Source organism: Glycine max, chromosome 9 (genome assembly GCF_000004515.6).
Source record: "Glycine max cultivar Williams 82 chromosome 9, Glycine_max_v4.0, whole genome shotgun sequence".
NCBI classification, from domain to species: Eukaryota; Viridiplantae; Streptophyta; class Magnoliopsida; order Fabales; family Fabaceae; genus Glycine; species Glycine max.
This window is the reverse complement of record NC_038245.2, coordinates 35,833,544-35,856,049: the sequence shown is the minus strand read 5'-3', so window position 1 is coordinate 35,856,049 and position 22,506 is coordinate 35,833,544. Positions and strand designations below refer to the sequence as shown.

At 32.7% G+C, this 22,506-nt stretch overlaps 4 protein-coding genes across 9 annotated transcripts; 1 reads left to right on the top strand and 3 right to left on the bottom strand.

Moving 5' to 3' along the window:
- Positions 1–823: 823 nt before the first annotated feature.
- LOC100782532 (E3 ubiquitin-protein ligase ATL6-like) lies at positions 824–2,308 on the top strand. Its single transcript, NM_001317642.2, has one exon. It carries the CDS (start codon positions 835–837, stop codon positions 1,921–1,923), a length of 1,089 nt encoding a protein of 362 aa, NP_001304571.2. The 5' UTR covers positions 824–834; the 3' UTR covers positions 1,924–2,308.
- Positions 2,309–4,558: 2,250 nt separating this feature from the next.
- LOC100782000 (putative uncharacterized protein DDB_G0287975) lies at positions 4,559–9,376 on the bottom strand. Its single transcript, XM_003533957.5, has 3 exons — positions 9,118–9,376; positions 7,650–7,839; positions 4,559–4,956 (listed from the first exon to the last, which is right to left on the bottom strand). Exons 1-3 carry the CDS (start codon positions 9,265–9,267, stop codon positions 4,883–4,885), a joined length of 414 nt encoding a protein of 137 aa, XP_003534005.1. The 5' UTR covers positions 9,268–9,376; the 3' UTR covers positions 4,559–4,882.
- A 2,639-nt stretch (positions 9,377–12,015) lies between these two features.
- On the bottom strand, positions 12,016–14,255 carry LOC121172754 (methyl-CpG-binding domain-containing protein 13-like). Of its 2 annotated transcripts, none has more exons than XM_041004907.1 (3): positions 13,962–14,255; positions 13,627–13,762; positions 12,016–13,263 (listed from the first exon to the last, which is right to left on the bottom strand). In XM_041004907.1, exons 1-3 carry the CDS (start codon positions 14,112–14,114, stop codon positions 12,122–12,124), a joined length of 1,431 nt encoding a protein of 476 aa, XP_040860841.1. In that variant the 5' UTR covers positions 14,115–14,255; the 3' UTR covers positions 12,016–12,121. The 2 variants fall into 2 exon arrangements, with proteins under 2 accessions (XP_040860841.1, XP_040860840.1); XM_041004906.1 differs by having other exon boundaries at positions 13,612–13,762; positions 13,962–14,252.
- Positions 14,256–14,434: 179 nt separating this feature from the next.
- On the bottom strand, positions 14,435–19,289 carry LOC102664718 (methyl-CpG-binding domain-containing protein 13-like). 5 transcript variants are annotated; one of them, XM_041004903.1, is made up of 6 exons: positions 19,098–19,289; positions 17,626–17,730; positions 17,429–17,524; positions 16,381–16,527; positions 16,046–16,181; positions 14,435–15,682 (listed from the first exon to the last, which is right to left on the bottom strand). In XM_041004903.1, exons 1-6 carry the CDS (start codon positions 19,098–19,100, stop codon positions 14,541–14,543), a joined length of 1,629 nt encoding a protein of 542 aa, XP_040860837.1. In that variant the 5' UTR covers positions 19,101–19,289; the 3' UTR covers positions 14,435–14,540. The 5 variants fall into 5 exon arrangements, with proteins under 5 accessions (XP_040860837.1, XP_040860839.1, XP_006587324.3 ...); XM_041004905.1 differs by having other exon boundaries at positions 16,031–16,181; positions 17,429–17,532; positions 19,084–19,288; XM_006587261.3 differs by having other exon boundaries at positions 16,031–16,181; positions 19,084–19,288.
- Positions 19,290–22,506: the final 3,217 nt, after the last annotated feature.

Here is a 22,506-nt window from a genome sequence, read left to right as displayed (position 1 = left end):
TTCAATTTAACTCAAAATATTTGAAGTTTTTATTATATTATTTTTTTAATTTAATTACACCGTATTGATAATGTAAATGTTTTGTTTACAATATAAATAAAATATTTTCATAAATAATAAATTCATTAAGTTTTATAATTTTTTTTAAAAGTTATACATGGAATGATTTTTTATTAGTTGATAATATTTCTTTTTTCTACTCTTATACTACATTAACGGTTTCTAAGTTAAAAAAATATTACAGTGACATCATCTTATATATATGTTAACTAACACTTTTGACAAGACAAGAAATTACAATAATGATTAAAAAATAATGAATATTTACTTAAGTTTAAGGAATCTAATGGGTGATTTATGTAATTTAACTCACTGATTTTCTCAATTTATAAAAGGAAATTAATAATATATAAGTGTTATTTGAATCATGAAATTTCTTGATCTTGGTGAGTCTTCTCCGCCCAAGCTAAACTTTTCACCCTATATACATAACTGTACAGATATAATAATAATTGATACTTTTAAAAAAGGTGCAGGAGAAAATGCGTTGTGAATTGTGATTGTTCTAAAATAAATGAAGTGCTAAGCTAAGGCTATGCTATTGCTAACCGTTCCCCAGCACTGCAATATGTCCTCCACTAATAAGAGAAGAGCCTTCCTCTCCACGCTACTATGCTCTCACTTCTCTTTTTGACTCCATTCACTTTCCTCCCATCCCCTCCAATGCCAACAAATCCTCATCACAAAAAACCCAATGAAATTCTCTTTCTTTCTCACAATATATAACCCCCCACCCTTCATTCTTCTCACACCCCTTCTCCCCAAACCAACAAAATGCTTGAATTGAGTGAATCCCACTCCAAAAACTTGCACTTTCCCCTCACTCACATCATTCTCTTCTTCACATGTTTCAAACTTTCTAAAGCACAATCCTCCATGGAGCCAGTTCCCACCTACATCACCCACCACAGCTGGGAGCCTTCCGTCGCCATCACCGTCGGCGCCATCATCATCGCCCTCCTCTTAATGGGAATCATCTCAATCTACCTTCGCCGCTGCGCCGAGTCTCACATCATCATCACCACAACCCAAACCACCACCACCCTACCGTGCTCCTGCGCGCAGGGGATCAACAGGGAGCTCCTCAACACGTTCCCAACGCTCTTCTACTCCAACATCAAGGATCTCAAGAAGGGGAACGAAACGCTCGAATGCGCGGTTTGTTTAACAGATTTCACTGACAAAGACGCGCTTAGGCTGCTCCCCAAATGCAATCACGTGTTCCACCCTCACTGCATTGATTCCTGGCTCGCGTGTCACGTGACATGCCCGGTTTGTCGCGCGAATCTCAGCCAGGAATCCTCCCATGTTTCCATAACCGTCCCTCCTCATAACGAGGAAGAGGGTTCCAGAAACACAACAACAAACGAAGCTACCCAAATTGAGCAAAGTACAAGCAATGACGTTGGTCAAGTTTGTCTTGGAGATCCTACACCGACCAGTGATGCGGCTAAAATAATGTATATAAGTGAAGAGCAGCAACAGCAACACTCGTCTTCCGAGCCGACTTTTGAAGTTGAGTTAGACCCAAACACAAATTCTACTACTACTACTATTAACAATAATGGTGGCGATGGGGTTGTTGTTGTGTCCGAGAGGAACCTTTCGAGGTCGAACTCGACGGGGCATTGCATTGTGGAGGAGCAAGGGAAGGGTGTGGAGAGGTACACGTTGAGGTTGCCCGAAGATGTGAGGAGGTACATTCTGGTGAACCATGGGAGGAGTGTTCAACGTTCCGCGAGTGTTAAGGGGGTGTGTTGGAGTGATAGTGAAGAGAGTTATAAGGGAAAGAGGGTCAATGGAGAGGTGAGGGTGGAGAAGAGGTGGGTGATCTGCACACCACCATTTGTGGGACATGGCTGAGGAATTTCGTCGAACATTTAGTCTGCGTTACGCTTTGCCTCTTCTCTCTGCGTCTTTGCTGAGAGGAAAAGGTTGTGAAAAAGTGAAGGTTTGAGATGTTTGGGTTGCTTCAATAAATTGGTCGTTGTCAATTCTTGCAGAGATTGTGAGAGTTTGGTTGTACGGAGATGAAGCAGAGGACTGAAATGGAAGAAGAGTAGAGTTCTCAATGATTGAGTCAACTCGTTATGTTTACCCTATTGGCTTATGAGTCAACTCGTTTTCTTTCTTTCTTTTTTTCCGCTTATTTTTTGGGGGTGAGTGTGTGAGATCAGTGGCTCATCTGCACATTATGTTATTTATTCTATTTTATTCATTTATAATAATATACCTAGTATTGCTAGTCTAATTATTTTCTTATCATATTGACTATATAAATTTAAGGGCACTAAGTTTTGTCGGACTTTGTAAATCGTTGAATCTGATACTTTATGTTTTTGGTAAAGTTTAATCTGATCTTTATTGTATTTTATTGTTTACACAACCTGAAATGTTGTTTTCCCCCCTTAATTTTCAAACTTATTTTTTATAAGGACTTCAGCAAACTTTGAATCTTAAGTATTGTATAAGCCACTTTAACCTCTTATTATTAAGCCGATTTTACTAAAAAAATTGGACTTCTTTCGAAAAAACTAAAAGAATTTAAATTTTTATGTATATAAAGATTCTTATAGTTTCAATTAATAAGAAATCATATACACTTTTGATTAAAATATATAAAAAAAAACTAGATTATAAATGCATTATAATAATTATAGTTAAATTAAAAAATATTACTATTGTAAAAGTTTTCAATTGTGATGGAAATTTTAGGGTGTACTTGATTTGCATTTTTATTTTTTGTTTTATTTTTTGAAAACTATTTTCATTTTCAAAAGATTAGAATCTGAAAATATATTTGGTTTCACTTTTTATTTTCTGTTTTCATGAAATAAAAATACTGAAAATTTATTATATATTAACTTCTTGTTTTTTGTATTTTTAGATTTGCTTAAAATTACATTGTCATTGTCACTGTAATTTTATTTGACCTGAAATGAGATTTTTATTCTTAACTAAAAACACATTGAAAACGAGAATTTATTGTTTTCATTTTCTAGTTATTTCCTATTTTCATTTTCACTAAAAATATTTTCATAAATTCAACCAAACACATTTTCTCATCATTTTTTGTTTTTAGTGAAAATAAAAATAAAAAATAATCAAATCAAACACTTCCTTAATATTTGAGGTATGTACATAATCTATCATTCTAAGATATTAAAATTGGGTATTTCATCTGTTATAAAACCGTTAATTTCACATGAAAATATTGTTATGTCATTAGTTTTATTTTAAAATTTCTCATGAATTAAAGTCATTTGTATTTTAAATTCTGATACATGCCTTCAATTCTTATGTATAAAAAAATATAAGAGATAAAAAATTCTAGCTCAATTAGTTATGTATAAATTTCTTAATACAATTCTTATTAATAAAATAAAATAAATGAGCAAACGTTCTCGTGACCTCCAACTCAAGCAGTAACAACATTTTCGTTACATCAAGCGTTCTTACCCTTGAGATAAGAATCAAATCATAAAGGAAAATATCTTGTGAGTTTATCATTAAAATAAACTAAAGATATATAACCGTCAAACATGTTAATGAGTTAAAATACAATACATTTCAAATTGAATAAACACTTTAAATATAATATCACTTCAAGGTATTATGATTTTTTATAAACGAATTATGCTCACCTTCCACCATTAAGTTCTCATCAAAATCAATAACTATATTTCAAAGCCATTTAAATGGCTAAAGATATCTGAGTGCCTTTCATTATCAAAGAGGAACGAAGCCAATTTAATTGCTCACAAACAACGCTTGTAAGCGGCACAGGAGTTTGGATTGATTTTACTTTTTGAATGATATATCAAAGTGACATAATGATGTTCAAACGATAAATTACAAAACTAAAAAGTTTAAAGCAATTTGCATGATCGTAAAAGCTGAAAAGAGCACCGTATCGGTTTTTAATCCTAAAAAATTTCTCAAAGAAAAGCTCACTCTCGCACAAGTTGCTTCTCGCAACAAATATTTTCAAAATAAACCATCAATTTGGTCTGTTAATAATTACTCTTACTTCTAAATAATTCTTAAAATAAGGTAATTATATAAATACTATCTATATAATATTGAATGTCTATCAATTTAATCCTAAGATAATATATTTTATCTATATTCAGAGACTAATTTGATATAATTTTAATATTCGAGAGAGATTATTTAGTATAAAGAAATTATTAATACTTAAAGTCTGAAAAATGAAATTTCTAATACTTAAAGAAATTCATATAATTTGATATAATTTTAAAGTCTGAAAAATTTTTAACTTTCAAATCTCCCTTTGATAATTTCTAATACTTAAAGAAATTCATATAATTTGTTTACTTTAAATTTAAAGACTATTTAAAAGAGAGAATAACACTATATAAATGAAATTGATAGTTTATGCTGCTGAATTTATTTAGCTAAAAAAAACTAAGTCCTACCAAATCTCTTACAAGCTAAAGCACCACAACCAGGAGGGGGAGCATCATGCACAAGAGAGTGAAGAGACCAAGGAAATACTATACAACATAATATTCTTCGTAGTCAAGACAAATTCGGATAAGTTTTTAGTTTAATTAATGTTATTTGCATATTCACACGAAAGCCAAAATTAAGATAATGACTCATCAAACTCCTCGTAATGACAAATCACAATCACTTTTTGCCATTATTGGTGCTCTATATAACATGTGGTTGCTGAGATTACAAATATAGGTAGACTTTTTCTGGCTTTGGTTTGCAGCGTATGACAAGTGTGCCTCCCAATTTCTCCAGTTTTCTGGTCCAATATGGTTTCACCAAATGACAGTGACAATGAGCCTGCTTAAGCAGTTTGATTTGAAGGAGAAGACCCTAACATGATAGGCTTTTGTCTTTCCCTGGATGTTATCTGTGGCTCTTGAAAAGCAAGGAAAATAAGGAAGGATGTTGACATTATTAGTATTTAGCCTCCAATTTCACAAAATAAATGTAAGGCACGGAAAATGGAAGAGACAAAAGAAATAGCAAATGCAAAAATTGCATGTCCTAAACTATTGTTTGTTAGCATTCAAAGCATCAATATGTTACTATTTGATGACCTATATTATCTTCACAACTATGCAAGAGACACACTTGTATGATAAACGGAGCCACGCACAAATCATTACCAAACACAATATGCAAACTACATGTAAAAAATATTAAATGTAAAAATTTAGCGTATTTTAATGTATATGATAAGGTAATTTATTTGAAGATTATTTTAGCCATCTAATTAGGCTAAAATGGAAACTGCCGCAGCTTTCCACCCTTTTAAAAAGGAAATGGCAGCTTTGCCAGGTCTTTCTATGTGGCAGAATGAGGTTGAATTTGCATATTATCCGCAATGCAAATCCTATATGCTTGCCTATGATTGTAGCAACTAATTTATGGCAGGTTCCCATGTATGTTCTTATTCAAGCTGCCTTGTAAATAAATTATAAAATGCTTATTCTAGCATATTAAACATAAAATGATTCATTTTTTGATTTGGAAAGAAAGTATGTGTAAGTGTGTAACTAATGGTGATTGAAAGAAATGCCAAAAACAGCTATCACTTTACTCCAAGAATCTGCTAAGTTCTTCTTTCTCCACCTTGGTGTGTGAGTTGTAAGCTATTGCGTATGGGAAAACCTTTTGGATTGTACAGTCTTTTAATTAAATATTATTAAAGGTCTAGATTTAGATCAATAATTTAGAAACAGGTAGATTAGATCAGAATGCTACTGAGATTGGACATCTAGATATTTAAATTGAGCCTCTTAGTATCAGTATGATAAAATGTGTTAGGATTGTTGCTTTTTGTAGTTAATTAAAATAGATGTGATCTTTTAGGATGAACTTCAAGGAGTAATATGCAACATGCCCCCACCTACTATTCATTATATTATAAATTGAATATTGGGTTACTTGAAAACAAGACTGTGGAAAAGCATCTAAATTAAAGATGAGAAGGACATATACTAGTAAACAAGCACGTAAAGAGAAATTTTGAGAGTTTTTCAAAGTTAGGATTGCTTGATTGAAGTGGAGAGGAAACCACTATCGATTCACAAAGATTGCGAAACACTTTTTTACGGGTAGGAGTGATAGTATAGATTCAACAAATAGAACAAGATAAGAAGAAGAAAAAGTAACGTGTCCAAATAGATAGTGTAAGAATAATTAAAGGGTTTTTTTTTTTTTTCTTGCAATGCCAATAAAAGGCAATGACCCCTGTGGCTGTTGCAACATAAGCTGTACAGCAACCATGTGAGACCCACAGTAAGATAGACTCGGATGCAATAACAGAATCTTATTCATGGACATATGTATACAGGGAAAGAGCCCTAAAGGGAAGAATTTCAATTTCCAACTATACTAGTCTGCATCATATCTTGCTCAATTAAATTGAAACTTCACGGTGTTGAGGAAAATCACCACTCACAGTAATATAAAACTAGTCTATCAAGAGTTTACTTTTGGAAAAATGTTTCTTGTACACACATGGTACTCTACATCTCTGGAGAGAAAGACACAAACGAGAAAAATAATAGATATAATGGATACGATGTGATAAAAGAGACGAATAAAGAGAAATAGGAAATGTTACTGGTACTTTTGATCAACGGTAAAAGTTTATACAGTACCGTTCAATCATTTGTTGATACATCATAAAAAAAAGTTTAGCTTTTTAAAGAATTAATTAAGTTATCTTTTTAAATGATGTGACAATAAATGATTAGGGAATAATATTTTACACTGTCAATAAAGTAAAATTAAATCCTATACCAGTGGGAAGTCTATTTTTTGTAGGTATATAAGTTGGTTCTAATCTCAAACTTAGAAGAAAGAGAAGTGCCCAGTGACCACTAATCCGTTACTCACTAATCCAAAGAGATAACAGGTTGTTTTCTAAATTCACAACTTTGCTATTCTTAGTATTAAAACCTTATTTAGTGGGAAAAGACTTGTTTGTCATTATGTACATAAAAATATCTTACTCCACGGTAAAAAGACTAATCCTTTTCACGCAAATTATTGAAGTGGATTTTATTTTTTTCTAACAAAATCTTTTCCTATTTTTATTTAAACTACTAAATCCATATATTTTTCTCTTGCACCAACTATTATTTAAGAGAACAAAACAATCCAGAACAGTCTCACTTCACGTCCTTTTTCTCTCTCTTTTCTCAAAAGTGGTAAAAGTAGCAAGAGGGACCAAGATTTAGTATAAATATTAACAACTTTTCCCCTAAACCCTAAACCAAAGGAAGAAATTCTGAAGTACCCCGGATATAAAAAAGCATCCATAGTACTATAGAACAAGCTATAGCAATTATGTGAGGATTAGCACTAAAAATAAATAAATGAGATCTAGGATTTAAAGTAAGAGATTATAATAATCGACGTCACACACGTTGACACCTTAATGTTCCTTAGAATCTCTAACAATGAAGACACCAAAAGTTTGGAAATGTTGTTGAGACACTTTTTCTAGTGTCATATGTTGCTTCACAACTGTCCTCTACAAAACGAAAAATATATTCCAAAGAGGGGGTTAATGGAAGGAAAGGAAAGATAAATCTTACTAGAAATGAGAGCCTTTGGTCTGTTCTTGAACAGAATCTTATGTCTAATGACTCCAACAACTTGCAGCTCCACCTTACAACCACTTTCTCCATCAGGATGCTTTACTTTCTTGAGCACCACCATTGGCTTCTTTAAGGGAACCTTTGACCCCGTCAGTTCATGGTATCCAACAGTGAAGGTGTAGACTTCCTAACAACAAAAGTCATGAACACAAAAGATTATTAGTTTACCATAAACTATAAAAAAAAAACTTGAAATATTTTTGTTGGTAACCATTGATTTAGAACCAAACTTGGGTCAACCAGTCCATGGTTTAATAGAATCCACTATTTTTTGTAGACAATCATTTTTTAATTACTATAAAAGTATAATTGCATTCATTCTGTCCGTACCTTTTCTAATTCGATTATGATAGCCTAAAAAAAGGTAACACTTTCTTTATGTTTTTAAGATGACAAATCTTGAATTTGGACCCTTCTGTACTCTCTTTAGACATTTTTATCACTTTTCTGGAGCTACATTTCACATACTACATTGCATATCACTAATAAAATATTTCTCTTGATCATCTTGTCTTATTTATTTCAATTTAAAAATAATCTTATATCATAATTTAAATTCTTTCTTATAAATTAAAATATAATTTATATATTCAAAATATGTATTTATTACAAAAATTAAATTACTAAGTAGGTTCTTCATCTAGTTGAAATTTTTTAAATAGGTCTGTAATTATAAACTATCCTTTTTTAATTGAGTACCACCATACATTCTCATTTCTTAGCTGCTTTAAGCCACGAAAAGCTATCTCTGAAACTCTGAACCTATGTTTTTTTTAGTTTAGATATTCAATTAAAAAAAAGTTTAGGAGTCCATTCAAACTTTTTCAAATAATTCAAAGACCTATTCAATAATTTAACCTAATATAAATTTTAATTATAACACAATTTATATATTTCAAATGGTTATTTATTACAAGTTTTAATTGTATATATACTAAATATTTGTCATGTATAACACAAAGGCTAAAACCACAATAATCTAAAATAAATTAGCATTTTTAAAGTAACAGTCATTTGAAACCTAAAACGTCATAAGCATTAAGCAATAATAAAATCAAACATTAGGATTAGGTAAAGAATTAAAATAAGCAATAACAAAAATATAATAATTAATCCAATTACTACAGTTTCACATATCTTGTGACAGAAACTTACCAATAATATTCTTGTAAAATACTCTAGTTAGCAGAACCCTAAAAGTAGAGAAATGTTTTAAATTGCGATTGTGGAATACTCTATAATGACGCAGCGCCTAGAATGAGTCACATTTGTTCAGAAATTCGTCAGTCAAAAACGGAACTTTCAATTACAATCGCAAACGAAAACCTTGGAAGAATTAAATGCGGAATAAAAAATTGATTGGTTATGAAGAATTATAAGAGGATGGAAAAAGGAAGGGGGGAACCTGAGAAGAAGGACGACACAAAGTGCCGATGTGAAGATTTTGGAGGGAATCGTGGAATCCAGGCTGTGGCTCCACCACTCCTTGAAGTTCTATAACCCCCCATTCCTCGCAGCTTCCTTCTCCACAGTTGCATCGAACTCGAATCTGCATCTTCTCTTTCTCTCTAGGGTTGGGGAATCAACAATGGGAATTTTATTGCGTTGTGCTTTCGCGGCAAAATCGCTTTCTTTTCCCGCGCTATTTGTGAGCAAAATGGAGAGGGAAAAAGGAAAAAAAAAAGTAATAATTTTATAACGAGAAAAAGCTAGAAAAACACTCACAATTTTTCATCACATTCTCTCTTATTTGTATCAAAATAAATAAGGTAAAAGGTAATTTTGATAACTTGTACTTCTTAATTCACAATTTTGTTTTTTTTCTTACCAATTTGATTTTCCTATTTTAAAAAATTGTAATTTTAGTTTAGTTTTCAATTTTGTATATATTTATTTTTTTTATTTTTATATTTTAATTAATTAAATTATTTTTTATGTTATTTTAAGTGAATATAATATATTTAGGATTCAATTAGATAAAAAAAAGAAAAAATATAAAAAATTGAGAATTTAATTAAAATTATTAATTTTCTAAAATAGAAGAATCAAAATTATGAGAAAAAAAAATAAAAATTACGTATATGAAAATTGAAATTGCAAGAGATAAAAAATATGAATGTCATATCATATTTAATATTTTGCAAACATGGCACACGACTTATCTTCGGCAACATATTTTTAATTTGAACATACTGCCTGCAAGACCTTAATTACATAATTCCCTATAATATACCATGTGCATTGGTGTCACTCGAAACAAAAAAAAGAATATGTAGTATATATATTGATGACATAATTTTTTTATATTATTGTTTTAATTACAAATTATTATATTAAATAAATTGATTAAATTTTTAATAAATATTTTAAGAGTCATATAAAAAATATTTTTAATTGATTAATAATATAAATGCTATATATTAACAATACCTATCTATTAAATTTAGTAAATAAAAAATTATAAATGTTTTCATGATGTGTGCTTCAAATACAATAAAGTTATTGACAAAATGACGTGACAATAAATGTATTTTTTTTCCATATGAAACATAATACTAGAAAAATTGCCGATGTGAGAATTTGATTTGGGTTCCTAACTGTCTTTTCTTTTGGGTGAGTTGCTTGTTATCACACAAAATTCAAAAACATTTGTTAATTTTCACCGAGTAAAAGTAACAAATTGAGTCATCTTATCTAATTTAAGCCGATCAAGCCAAGGTATGAAAAAAAAGTGAACTCAAATCAGTCCAAATTTCTTATAAGTTGAAGATTTGTTGGCATGACCCATCCAGTCATGTAGAATTGACTCAATGTTTTCAAGTCTAAATTTATTTTAATTTTATAAGCAAATAATAAATAATGTTGGACCAAGTAAACTCGATTGATTTTAGGTCTATATTGAATTACTAATCCATTATTTCAGTATCTTGATCAATCATTTTTACAACTTAGTCTCTATCGAACAATATAGCTTAACTTGAATTCTTAACTTGTTTTTATATGTTGCTGTAAAAAAAAATATTTTTATATGTTCTTAACTTGAACAATATAGCTTATTTATTCCATGATATTTTTAATCGCTTAACTTTAAAACTAACAAATAACTGCATTGGAATGTAATTCAGAAAAAAGAACTGAACTGGAATGTGCAGAAGCATGCGTTTAATACTGTATCTTATATGTACATAAAAAGTTACATCTATTATTCCCAGTCAATGTTCTCTTAATAACATTATTTTACTTTTTTGCAAAAAAAAAAAAGAAAACTTTATTTTACTTTTAAGCTCTAAGTGGAATAACACATTCAACATATGTTGACACATGATAACATTTATAACTTTTTTTTAATTTTTTTATTAAGGGTCACGCTTATTCACGTGCCACCATACAAAATCACATCAGCGCTTTTATATTAAGCCACGTTTGCTACTATCAAGTAGCATATCTAAATTCATCCCATTAGTTCATTCAGCTTTAATTTCTATAAATGGGTTTTTTAAATATTATAGAGGTGATCATAATTTTTTTTTGGAGAAGTTTAGGACATCTTTCATTTGATAATTTTTTTATATATAACACTACCTTATTTTTGTTTTACTTTCAAAATTTTCTTAAAAAAACATTTGTTATGAAAATTTTGATAAAAAAAACTTATTGTTTTCTTACATCATTAAAAAAAAATAGTGATATATAACGCGACTGCTACAGATTTTCTTCTTAGTAATATGAAAGTATGCGATCAAATAATAAGTTAAATTATTCAATTAGTCCTTAAGCTATTTAGAAATTTTTAATAGGTATCTATAAAAAAAACTGAATACCTAAATTAAGAAAATAAGTCCATAGGTTAGTTTGTAACTTAAAACTGATAGAAAATGACAATTTATAACAATTTTGAAAACTCAATCTATTTTTTTTTTTTTAAAAAAAACATGATCAAGGACTCAATTACAACAAAATTAAATACCTATATGAAATTCCCAAATAGCTCCGAGTAATTTATCCTAAATAATAATGTAGGAAAACATTGTATCATTTTTTGCCTTCATCAGCATCAAAGTGAAAGTATAAGAATTTTGGCTTATTCTATACGTTAAGGAATGCAATTCTTAGTACCAAGTCCAACCAGCTACCACTGATGTCACACAATGGGAAGATTCTGTAATCAATTTAAGATTAGACACCATAAGAGACAGTTCTGCAATCAAGCTAACATAATAGTAACTGACAACTACCCATAGCATGTTCTACAAAATCAGCTAATTAAAGGATTCACAGAACAAAATAACAACAAAGGGAGATAGGTTAAAAGCTTTCATGGGGTAGGAAGCTTTTTATAGAGTTTTCATAACTGTACAATCTTATGTTAGTTCAAGCACAAGATGGTTTACTGATCTAACAAACATTCCTTAGAGTCTGGCTTCAGCAGCAGAATTTACAATACCAATATTTCTAGTGTGCTGCAGTGATGGATCCACAAAAGACTGTTTATGAAACATTGGTTTCTGTGTGCCAAAGTATTGTCTGCAAGAGTAGTCAGTTTGGTAAATGTTATCTAAACAGACACTTGACAATTGGATGCAGTTCTTGGGATTTTGATCAGCAGAGTCTGATGGGATGGTGTCAGTGAGTGTTTTTATTGCAAATTCAATGCATGGATCCATCCATGACATGTCAAGTGTCTTTTCAGAAGATGGTCCTGCATTCTCATTCTTGGCCTTTGAATCAGTTTTGTCATCACCGGCATGTTCTTTTGGAATAGCAAGGTTCTCTAGAGATGATAACACACGGTCACCTAATCCATCATTGCTTTTCTTATCATCGCCTTTGCCACTGGCGAGGGTGGGAGCAGAAGTTTTGGAATGCTGGCTGTTTCTTAAGTTGGAAGAAGTTTGCGAGTTTTTGGAGGCTTCAAATGTTACTCCAGTGAGAGTTTGAATTGCAAATGCAATACATGGGTCTGTTAGTAGTTCTCCAAGGGGAAAGTCAAGGGTGTAATCTAACTTTGCATCAACTTTATCTCCATTTTCAAGGACTCTTGCACACTCTTCCACAGTAGCATTGTTCTCCAGAGGTGAAAAAGAGAAGCATTTTTTATCCTTGTCACTTATTTGCACTTCTAGAGTCTTCTCAGTATCTGTGCCACTTAATTTCTGTTTTGCTAGATCACCAGACAAGCTGTTGGGAGATTTATCCACATTTATGATGATGGTTTCTTCCTTATCTGATTGTTTAATTGCAACACGACGTGCTCGATTTCTTGTTTTAAGTTCTGGAACAGGACCAACCTTAATTCCAGCAAGACGCTTTGAAGCACGGTGAGGCAAATTGATCTCTTTCTTGTGCTTGTTTTGCCACTGGTGATCTTGGGCCTGGGCCTTTGCAGCGCCATGTTTTGTCTCTGAATTTTCTTGAAGTTGCTTTTCTTCAACATCTTTGTTAGTGCAACCTGAAACTGAAGCGCTTTGAGCTAAACCAAACTTCCCTTGTTTCTGATCTGAACTTTCAGCCCGTGATATAACTAAATTGGTCAGTTCAGCCCCCACCACACCTATAGATCATGTAATAAATACACATCAAATGCAAGATCTTTACATATTGACAAGGAAAAAGGAAAAGCTACCAATAAGTACAAAACCTATTTAATAGTATCATTTTATCTAGAAAGAGCAAGGGTCAGATAATTATTTTTAAATCTGAATTAAATACAAAACTCTAACTGAGCAGAAACAATGCATTAGTTTACAGGAGATAGCATAATTGCATACAATGTTTAGTGCCAAACATGTGAACAATACCAAACTGATGAAGGCCAATGCATATCATTCAGTCATGTATCTAATTAGACAAAGTCTGTATTTTAACTTCAAAGGATAAAGAGAAAACTTGGGAACTTTACACTGATTGGATATACATTCAGAAATGGGCACATCCAAATATTCTTCAGAACTTGCAGATCTTGGAATCTGTTGGTCATTAGCTATCATGTCCAAATCTGAGCTTTGACCCTTGCTAACTGATAATGTTGGTTTCATGGTTACACTTCTTGACTGTGAAGAAATCATAGACAGGAAGTTTGTATAAGTAGAAATCTTAGTGGTAATTAAGCCAATAATTATTCCTTCTCCTGGTTTAATACGCCTATCTGAGAGAATTTAAAGCTACATGATGGGGAGGGAAAGTTTAGCATATGAGACTAATTAACGAATAGACATAAACTACAAGAAGCACAATTATGATCATCCATACAGGAGATTTGTCAGCTTTTAACTCCATATCACTGCCATCTTTATCTTTTGACGTGAATTCATTCCTTCCTATCTTCCCAGTTTCAAGATAGTGATCAACATCTTCTATTGAGCAGAATGTATACCCATTTACAGGGTCAATGTAGAACTGCATATACAAATTAGAAGGGTGAATTACTTAATTATTCTTACAGTGGTTGAGCATGTGACACATTATAGGCACAAACAACTTTGATAAAAAGTTGTTCACCCTCCTACTCTTAACTGCTCAAGTTGTACAACTTTGGTTTAATGTGCAGTCAAAGTTTAGTTAAAGTGAACTAAGCCATTCTGTAATCAATTTAAGATTAGACACCATAAGAGACAGTTCTGCAATCAAGCTAACATAATAGTAACTGACAACTACCCATAGCATGTTCTACAAAATCAGCTAATTAAAGGATTCACAGAACAAAATAACAACAAAGGGAGATAGGTTAAAAGCTTTCATGGGGTAGGAAGCTTTTTATAGAGTTTTCATAACTGTACAATCTTATGTTAGTTCAAGCACAAGATGGTTTACTGATCTAACAAACATTCCTTAGAGTCTGGCTTCAGCAGCAGAATTTACAATACCAATATTTCTAGTGTGCTGCAGTGATGGATCCACAAAAGACTGTTTATGAAACATTGGTTTCTGTGTGCCAAAGTATTGTCTGCAAGAGTAGTCAGTTTGGTAAATGTTATCTAAACAGACACTTGACAATTGGATGCAGTTCTTGGGATTTTGATCAGCAGAGTCTGATGGGATGGTGTCAGTGAGTGTTTTTATTGCAAATTCAATGCATGGATCCATCCATGACATGTCAAGTGTCTTTTCAGAAGATGGTCCTGCATTCTCATTCTTGGCCTTTGAATCAGTTTTGTCATCACCGGCATGTTCTTTTGGAATAGCAAGGTTCTCTAGAGATGATAACACACGGTCACCTAATCCATCATTGCTTTTCTTATCATCGCCTTTGCCACTGGCGAGGGTGGGAGCAGAAGTTTTGGAATGCTGGCTGTTTCTTAAGTTGGAAGAAGTTTGCGAGTTTTTGGAGGCTTCAAATGTTACTCCAGTGAGAGTTTGAATTGCAAATGCAATACATGGGTCTGTTAGTAGTTCTCCAAGGGGAAAGTCAAGGGTGTAATCTAACTTTGCATCAACTTTATCTCCATTTTCAAGGACTCTTGCACACTCTTCCACAGTAGCATTGTTCTCCAGAGGTGAAAAAGAGAAGCATTTTTTATCCTTGTCACTTATTTGCACTTCTAGAGTCTTCTCAGTATCTGTGCCACTTAATTTCTGTTTTGCTAGATCACCAGACAAGCTGTTGGGAGATTTATCCACATTTATGATGATGGTTTCTTCCTTATCTGATTGTTTAATTGCAACACGACGTGCTCGATTTCTTGTTTTAAGTTCTGGAACAGGACCAACCTTAATTCCAGCAAGACGCTTTGAAGCACGGTGAGGCAAATTGATCTCTTTCTTGTGCTTGTTTTGCCACTGGTGATCTTGGGCCTGGGCCTTTGCAGCGCCATGTTTTGTCTCTGAATTTTCTTGAAGTTGCTTTTCTTCAACATCTTTGTTAGTGCAACCTGAAACTGAAGCGCTTTGAGCTAAACCAAACTTCCCTTGTTTCTGATCTGAACTTTCAGCCCGTGATATAACTAAATTGGTCAGTTCAGCCCCCACCACACCTATAGATCATGTAATAAATACACATCAAATGCAAGATCTTTACATATTGACAAGGAAAAAGGAAAAGCTACCAATAAGTACAAAACCTATTTAATAGTATCATTTTATCTAGAAAGAGCAAGGGTCAGATAATTATTTTTAAATCTGAATTAAATACAAAACTCTAACTGAGCAGAAACAATGCATTAGTTTACAGGAGATAGCATAATTGCATACAATGTTTAGTGCCAAACATGTGAACAATACCAAACTGATGAAGGCCAATGCATATCATTCAGTCATGTATCTAATTAGACAAAGTCTGTATTTTAACTTCAAAGGATAAAGAGAAAACTTGGGAACTTTACACTGATTGGATATACATTCAGAAATGGGCACATCCAAATATTCTTCAGAACTTGCAGATCTTGGAATCTGTTGGTCATTAGCTATCATGTCCAAATCTGAGCTTTGACCCTTGCTAACTGATAATGTTGGTTTCATGGTTACACTTCTTGACTGTGAAGAAATCATAGACAGGAAGTTTGTATAAGTAGAAATCTTAGTGGTAATTAAGCCAATAATTATTCCTTCTCCTGGTTTAATACGCCTATCTGAGAGAATTTAAAGCTACATGATGGGGAGGGAAAGTTTAGCATATGAGACTAATTAACGAATAGACATAAACTACAAGAAGCACAATTATGATCATCCATACAGGAGATTTGTCAGCTTTTAACTCCATATCACTGCCATCTTTATCTTTTGACGTGAATTCATTCCTTCCTATCTTCCCAGTTTCAAGATAGTGATCAACATCTTCTATTGAGCAGAATGTATACCCATTTACAGGGTCAATGTAGAACTGCATATACAAATTAGAAGGGTGAATTACTTAATTATTCTTACAGTGGTTGAGCATGTGACACATTATAGGCACAAACAACTTTGATAAAAAGTTGTTCACCCTCCTACTCTTAACTGCTCAAGTTGTACAACTTTGGTTTAATGTGCAGTCAAAGTTTAGTTAAAGTGAACTAAGCCTTTTGTAGAAGTCAAAGTACACATGAATAGACCCTAGAATATGTAATGAGTTGCGTTCAATAGGAATGAAGAATAAGAAAATGTTGGAAGAGGAAGGGGGGGGGGGGGGGGGTGGAATTCAAGATGTGAGATGGTGGAAAGGAGGCAGTAGAAAGATAATTTATCTCACAGCTACAAGGCCGGTATCATGTTTGCAGCAACCTTTTCACCTATATTCATGACTAATCTAAGCCATTTTCATCTTTGGACAGCAAAGGGAGAGATAAGCTATATCCAAGGCATTAATGATTACCAAAAAAAAGTATGGAAGAAGTGAAATGAAAAACTTGTAGGGTTTTATGAGAGCAATTTTGAATTATGCCAGAAGTACTCATGACTTTCATAGAAGCAACAATGCACAGCACAATCTTCTGAAAAAACTGAATATATTTTACCCAAAAAAATCAGCATTTTTACGGCTGAAATTACAGTTTTATCACAGTTGGACAAGACACATTGATCACTTCATTTGTAAAAACATTGAAGAAAGAAACATTAAACTTGAATTTTGCAGGTCAGAAGTTCAAGTTACAAACAGTTTTACTAAAGCAATCATGCTGATTTATTCAATCAATAAAAAATACAAATATAGAAAATGCTAGTTAAGGGAAACTGTGAAGATTATTATGAAGTAATTTTTTCTCCCCCCTTAATGAATTTGTAGCTAAAAATATATGGTTTACCGTATCTCTTCTAACTGAATCTCCATTTGTTGTGATTCTGGTCTTTTTCACCCATCCTGGTGGTAACCCTTCCACAATAGCTTTCTCAACTATAATCTAGATTCCTTGAATAACCAAATTTCCCCACATAAGTTATGAAACCAGATAGATATTAAACATGAAATAATGCAATCAAAAGAAGAATTTTCTTGACAGACATTAGGAGAGATTTTCTGGATGCTGACTTTGTTCTGAACATTGTCAAGATAACGAAATACCTCCTTGGAATTGAATTTTAGTCCACTTGAGGGGGGGAAGTAATACTGCAATAAATATAACTTGAATAAGATTTGAGCTGCATCATCATAGATAGAGTTTCTATGACTGTGTCCTCTTTGGCCAGTCACGCATAAAATTACCGCCAAGCAATGATTGGAGTCAAAGAAAGATAAAAGCTTGAACATAATGATTTCATGATGCTAAAGCGGAAATATATGTATTTTAATTTCAAATCAAATATAACACAGACAGAATCATTATGAATCAACTAAGGTAGATAATTAACTCAGAACGAACTACTAATTAATGATCACCCACTTTTCATGATCCCATCAATTTCATAGTAGAATTCAATAGTGCCAATATTCAACAGAAATAAAGGGTAATCTAGATTATACTAATAAAATTACAATGAATGAATTTCTTATACTTCTTGTTTTGACCGAAAGAATGTAAAGAATGTAATGAAAGACAAAGATCAAAGCATACAGGGCCCGTTTGGATAATAAGAGGGAAAGCAGAAAGATGACTCTCACTCTCACTTGACCTGCTGTGGCCTCTAGAAAAGGGAACAAAAGATTTTCATTGAAATTTTAAGAGCTTCCATTTCAACCCGTCAATAACAATAAGTAATTTTAAACCGTCTAGGATGGCAAAGTTCAGGGGAAACACCTTCCCATTCTTTCCTTTCCATTCCACAGTGTCTAGCTTCATTCTTCCTAGAGTTAAAAAAAAAACTGCCACATCATTCACAAATCTACCAAATCAGAGAAAAGCATTTTCCCTCACCATGCTTCTTGAAGAAGCACCACCATAATGACATATTGTTCCTAGCTTCACTCTACTTTCAGCCAGTTTCACTATTGTAAAGACATGCTATATTCATCACACACATGCAATACATGCTAACAGGACACCAACCCCAAGTTCCCCAACTACGATCAAAGAAAAATAAGACATAAAAATCTCCTCCAATATTTATGATTCCTTTCCTCTTGATCCACTTACACAATCACAAAATAAAAAGCACACCAAAAGCCTATGCCCATTTGAATTCTTCAAATAATAACAGGAATTTGCAGAAAGAGACACAGTCCAAACTCCAAAGGGTCCATAAAGAACATGCAAAACATAGATTAAACATCAAATGCCAAGCAAGTCACATATCCAAAAGTTAAAAAATGAAAACAAAATCTTGAACCTCCAAACCCCTCCTTGAAATTTTCTGACACCTTAAGCAGCAATAGAGGTTACACACTTACAATTATATTTACTTCAAAAAATTAACATGCCACTACCACAGCAAGATTGTCAAGTTTAAGAGGAACAAGATCACAAATTTACCACAACCCAGAAGAAAAAGCAAGCTTATTTTTAGTGGGTCCGAACTAAATTACCTTGTCTCTCTTACCATTCTTTCTCACCCTCACTTCCACAGAATGTGTTTGTGGTTCTTTCTCTTTGTTTGTGAAGACAGTGAATACCACTACTTAGTCACTAGTCACTCCACTAGCTTAGTACCTTCCACCGAGTCAGAAAAAGAAAAAGAAAAACAAAACTTGGATTGCATGACCAAGTGGTGCAAATGCAAGACAGATGAACTTTCTTTCCTTTCCCATTTTATGTCATGTAATATTTTTTTTTTTTTTTTTTTTATATACCCAAAGGTCAGAATCGGAATCTCTCTCCTCTTAAGAAATAATAAAATAATCTTAAATCATTTTATTTTTAGAGATTTGATATTTAAAGTCTTTTTATATCAACATTCCATTATATATATATATATATATATATTAAAAATAAATTTTAATTAATAATATAAAAACTTTTATATTAACAGTGGCTTGTTTGTATTAAAATATATTATATGGAAGTTTAATTTTAAAATATGAAGTATAGTTCATTCAAAATACTTTTAACAATATAATTTATGGATAATCATGTTTAGGATTTATTCTTACGTCTGTGTATATTAAAAGCATATATTGGTTAAGTAGATTTTTTATCTAAAAAAATGAGTCATTGTCTCCCTACATATTCTAAAAAAAACTTTTAATAGCAACATAAAAGATTATCAAATTTAAAAGTTTAGTAGACTCGTTTTATAAATTGAACTCGTGGATTCAACTTGTAGATTTGTAAGAGTCTACTCCATATAAAAATAATAACAAAATATCTATAAATAACATAGTAATTAAACATTTCAATAATATAATTAAGTAAAATAGTAAATCATAAATTTCGGAATACTTAAATAACAAAGTCTAGTAATGAATTATTACTAATAATAACTTCTATATGTTATAGTAGTGGTAGATCATTCCCATAAAAGATTTGATGTTATTAGAAAACAAAGGTTTAATGTTATTAAATATGAGAATTTTTGTATTTGAAAATAACACACAAGATATGTTAAACACTAAACAGACAAAAAAAAAAAACACTCATTAGCGACGGTAAACTCAAGAGTTAACTCACAAAGAGTAAGTAGACTCGTAAACTCTTTAGTGAGTTAACTCAAGTTTGATAACGACCGAAATATGATTATATTTACCTTCATATGTTCTTGTGTCATCTATGAATAGATCCATCTTACATCTATTTTGTGTTTCTGTGTCTGCTTGTCCCATGCACCACTTAAGATCTCTTGTTTTCACTTTGTTCTCATCTCTACTTTTGCTTTGTTGTCTTTTGGTTGAAATTGAACTTGAATCGGAAGCATTCTAGTGTGGAGAAATTGACTACATTGTCCATTGATGGACAACAATTCTTATTGATTACATTGTCCATCGATGGACAACAATTCTTATTAACAGTAGCATGAAATACACTTAAATGTCCATAATATTTCCCATTGAATATCAGTGGTTTGTTTTCTTTTTTCCTTTTCACTCATTCTTTACAAATTTATCCCTATTATCTCTTTCTTCTTCTCTCTTTCTGATATAGTGCTAGGATTTTGGATCAAATCGAAGAAGGAGAAATGTAGAAGAGAATCCCAAACAAGAAGAGATTCTGATATTATTGATGAATAATGCAGAGGATTACAAGTATATTGGAAATTTCCAAAACGTACCTAAGCCTTCACAATAGCTTGCTATATATAGCCAGTTGTTACTATCTACCTCCTAACAAACTTCCCACTTGGAAAACCTAACAGAATTAACTACCTAATGACACGTGTCACTGCTAACTAACTCCCTCAGCCTTCTATTATCATTTAATATGCAATCTAATTGCAGATTGCAGCAATGATCCTGCATCAATTCCTCCCTCTCAAGCAAATCCTTGACCTCAAGGATTGAATTCTGGAAACTTTTTCTTTAGATCATAGTAAAATTCCCATGTAGCATCCTCTGGAAGCTGATGTTTCCACTTGATGAGCACTTTTGTCACCGCCTTGTTGTCTCTTTTTACTGTTATCCTATCGACAAGCTCCTTGTGACTGATTTCTTCATCAGTACTTGGACAATTAACAGATGTTGATGCCTCCCCTATAAACTTCTTGAGTTGGGAGATATGGAACACATTATGGATCAAAGAATTAGGCGGAAGTTGTACCTTGTAAGCCACTGCACCAATCTGATCAAGGACAGGATAAGGACCATAGTATTTAGGGGCCAATTTAGCATTGCTTCTGAAAGCAACAAAGACCTGTCTATAAGGATGTAGCTTTACATAAACTAAATCTCCAATCAGCAACTTCTGATCAGATCTATGTTTATCTGCTAGCTGTTTCATCCTGTCCTGAGCCCTTCTCATGTGAAACTTCACCAATTTAAGCATTTCCTCCCTCTTCTGCAAACTTCTAGCAACCAATCCAACCTTAGATTCACCAGGCAGATAGGGAAGATAAGTAGGTGGGGCTTGTCCATACATTATTTCATAGGGGCTGGCTTTAATTGAACTGTGGTAGGTTGTGTTGTACCACCACTCTGCTAAGGGCAGCCACTTAGACCATTGTTTAGGATTGTCAGAACACATACATCTCAAGTAAGTTTCCAAGCACCTATTAACCACTTTAGACTGCCCATCTGTTTATGGATGATAGGCAGTAGACAGCTGGACTTGCACACCTTGGTAGGCCATAAACTCTTGCCAAAATCGACTAGCAAAGATAGGATCCCTATCACTTGTAATAGAGTCAGGAAACCCATGTAGTTTAAAGACATTGTCCATGAAACATTGAACTACATCAGCAACAGAATAAGGATGATGAAGAGCCATGAAGTGTGCAGCCTTACTCAGTCTATCCACCACCACAAAAATAACTTGTTTGCCCCTTGAGTCAGGAAGTCCTTCAATGAAATTCATTGTAATGTGGTGCCATACATGCTCAACTATAGGTAAAGGTTGCAGCAGTCCAGGATATGCAGTAGAGTCATATTTGCACCTTTGACAAGTATTGCACTGATGAATGAACAACTTAACATCCTTGAATATTCCTTTCCAAAAGACAACTGCCTTGACCCTTTGCAAGGTTGCATCTTTACCAGAGTGGCCTCCACAAGTTGAAGAATGTAACCACTTCAGAATATCTTTCCTTAATTCCAAATCTTTACCAATTACTAACCTTCTTTTCCTCCTTAATTCCCCCCTTACCCAGGAAAAGTGTTTATGGGATTTTGAATCACTTTGCAACTTAAAAATTAGCTTTTGAACATCTAGATCAGATTGTCGAGAAGCTTTAATTTTGATGAGCATATCTGATTCAAGTTGAACCATAGAAACAACATTACACTCAACTAAACTTCCTCGAGACAATGCATCAGCCACCAAATTTTCTTGACCCTGCTTGTATTCTATGCAAAAATCAAATT

Excerpts from the sequence above, each read along its gene's own strand:
- LOC100782532 (NM_001317642.2), top strand. The coding sequence starts at position 835 with ATGCTTGAATTGAGTGAATCCCACTCCAAAAACTTGCACTTTCCCCTC.
- LOC100782000 (XM_003533957.5), bottom strand. The coding sequence starts at position 9,267 with ATGCAGATTCGAGTTCGATGCAACTGTGGAGAAGGAAGCTGCGAGGAA. Across the intron at positions 7,840-9,117 it reads TGTGTCGTCCTTCTTCTCAG|GAAGTCTACACCTTCACTGT; the intron begins GTTCCCCCCTTC and ends TTTTGTTGTTAG. Across the intron at positions 4,957-7,649 it reads ACCAAAGGCTCTCATTTCTA|AGCCACAGATAACATCCAGG; the intron begins GTAAGATTTATC and ends TTGCTTTTCAAG.
- LOC121172754 (XM_041004906.1), bottom strand. The coding sequence starts at position 14,114 with ATGCAGTTCTACATTGACCCTGTAAATGGGTATACATTCTGCTCAATA. Across the intron at positions 13,763-13,961 it reads TAAAAGCTGACAAATCTCCT|TCAAGAAGTGTAACCATGAA; the intron begins GTATGGATGATC and ends ATTTCTTCACAG. Across the intron at positions 13,264-13,611 it reads TGAATGTATATCCAATCAGT|GTGTGGTGGGGGCTGAACTG; the intron begins GTAAAGTTCCCA and ends CATGATCTATAG.
- LOC102664718 (XM_041004902.1), bottom strand. Across the intron at positions 17,525-17,625 it reads TCCAGAAAATCTCTCCTAAT|ATTATAGTTGAGAAAGCTAT; the intron begins GTCTGTCAAGAA and ends CAAGGAATCTAG. Across the intron at positions 16,182-16,380 it reads TAAAAGCTGACAAATCTCCT|TCAAGAAGTGTAACCATGAA; the intron begins GTATGGATGATC and ends ATTTCTTCACAG.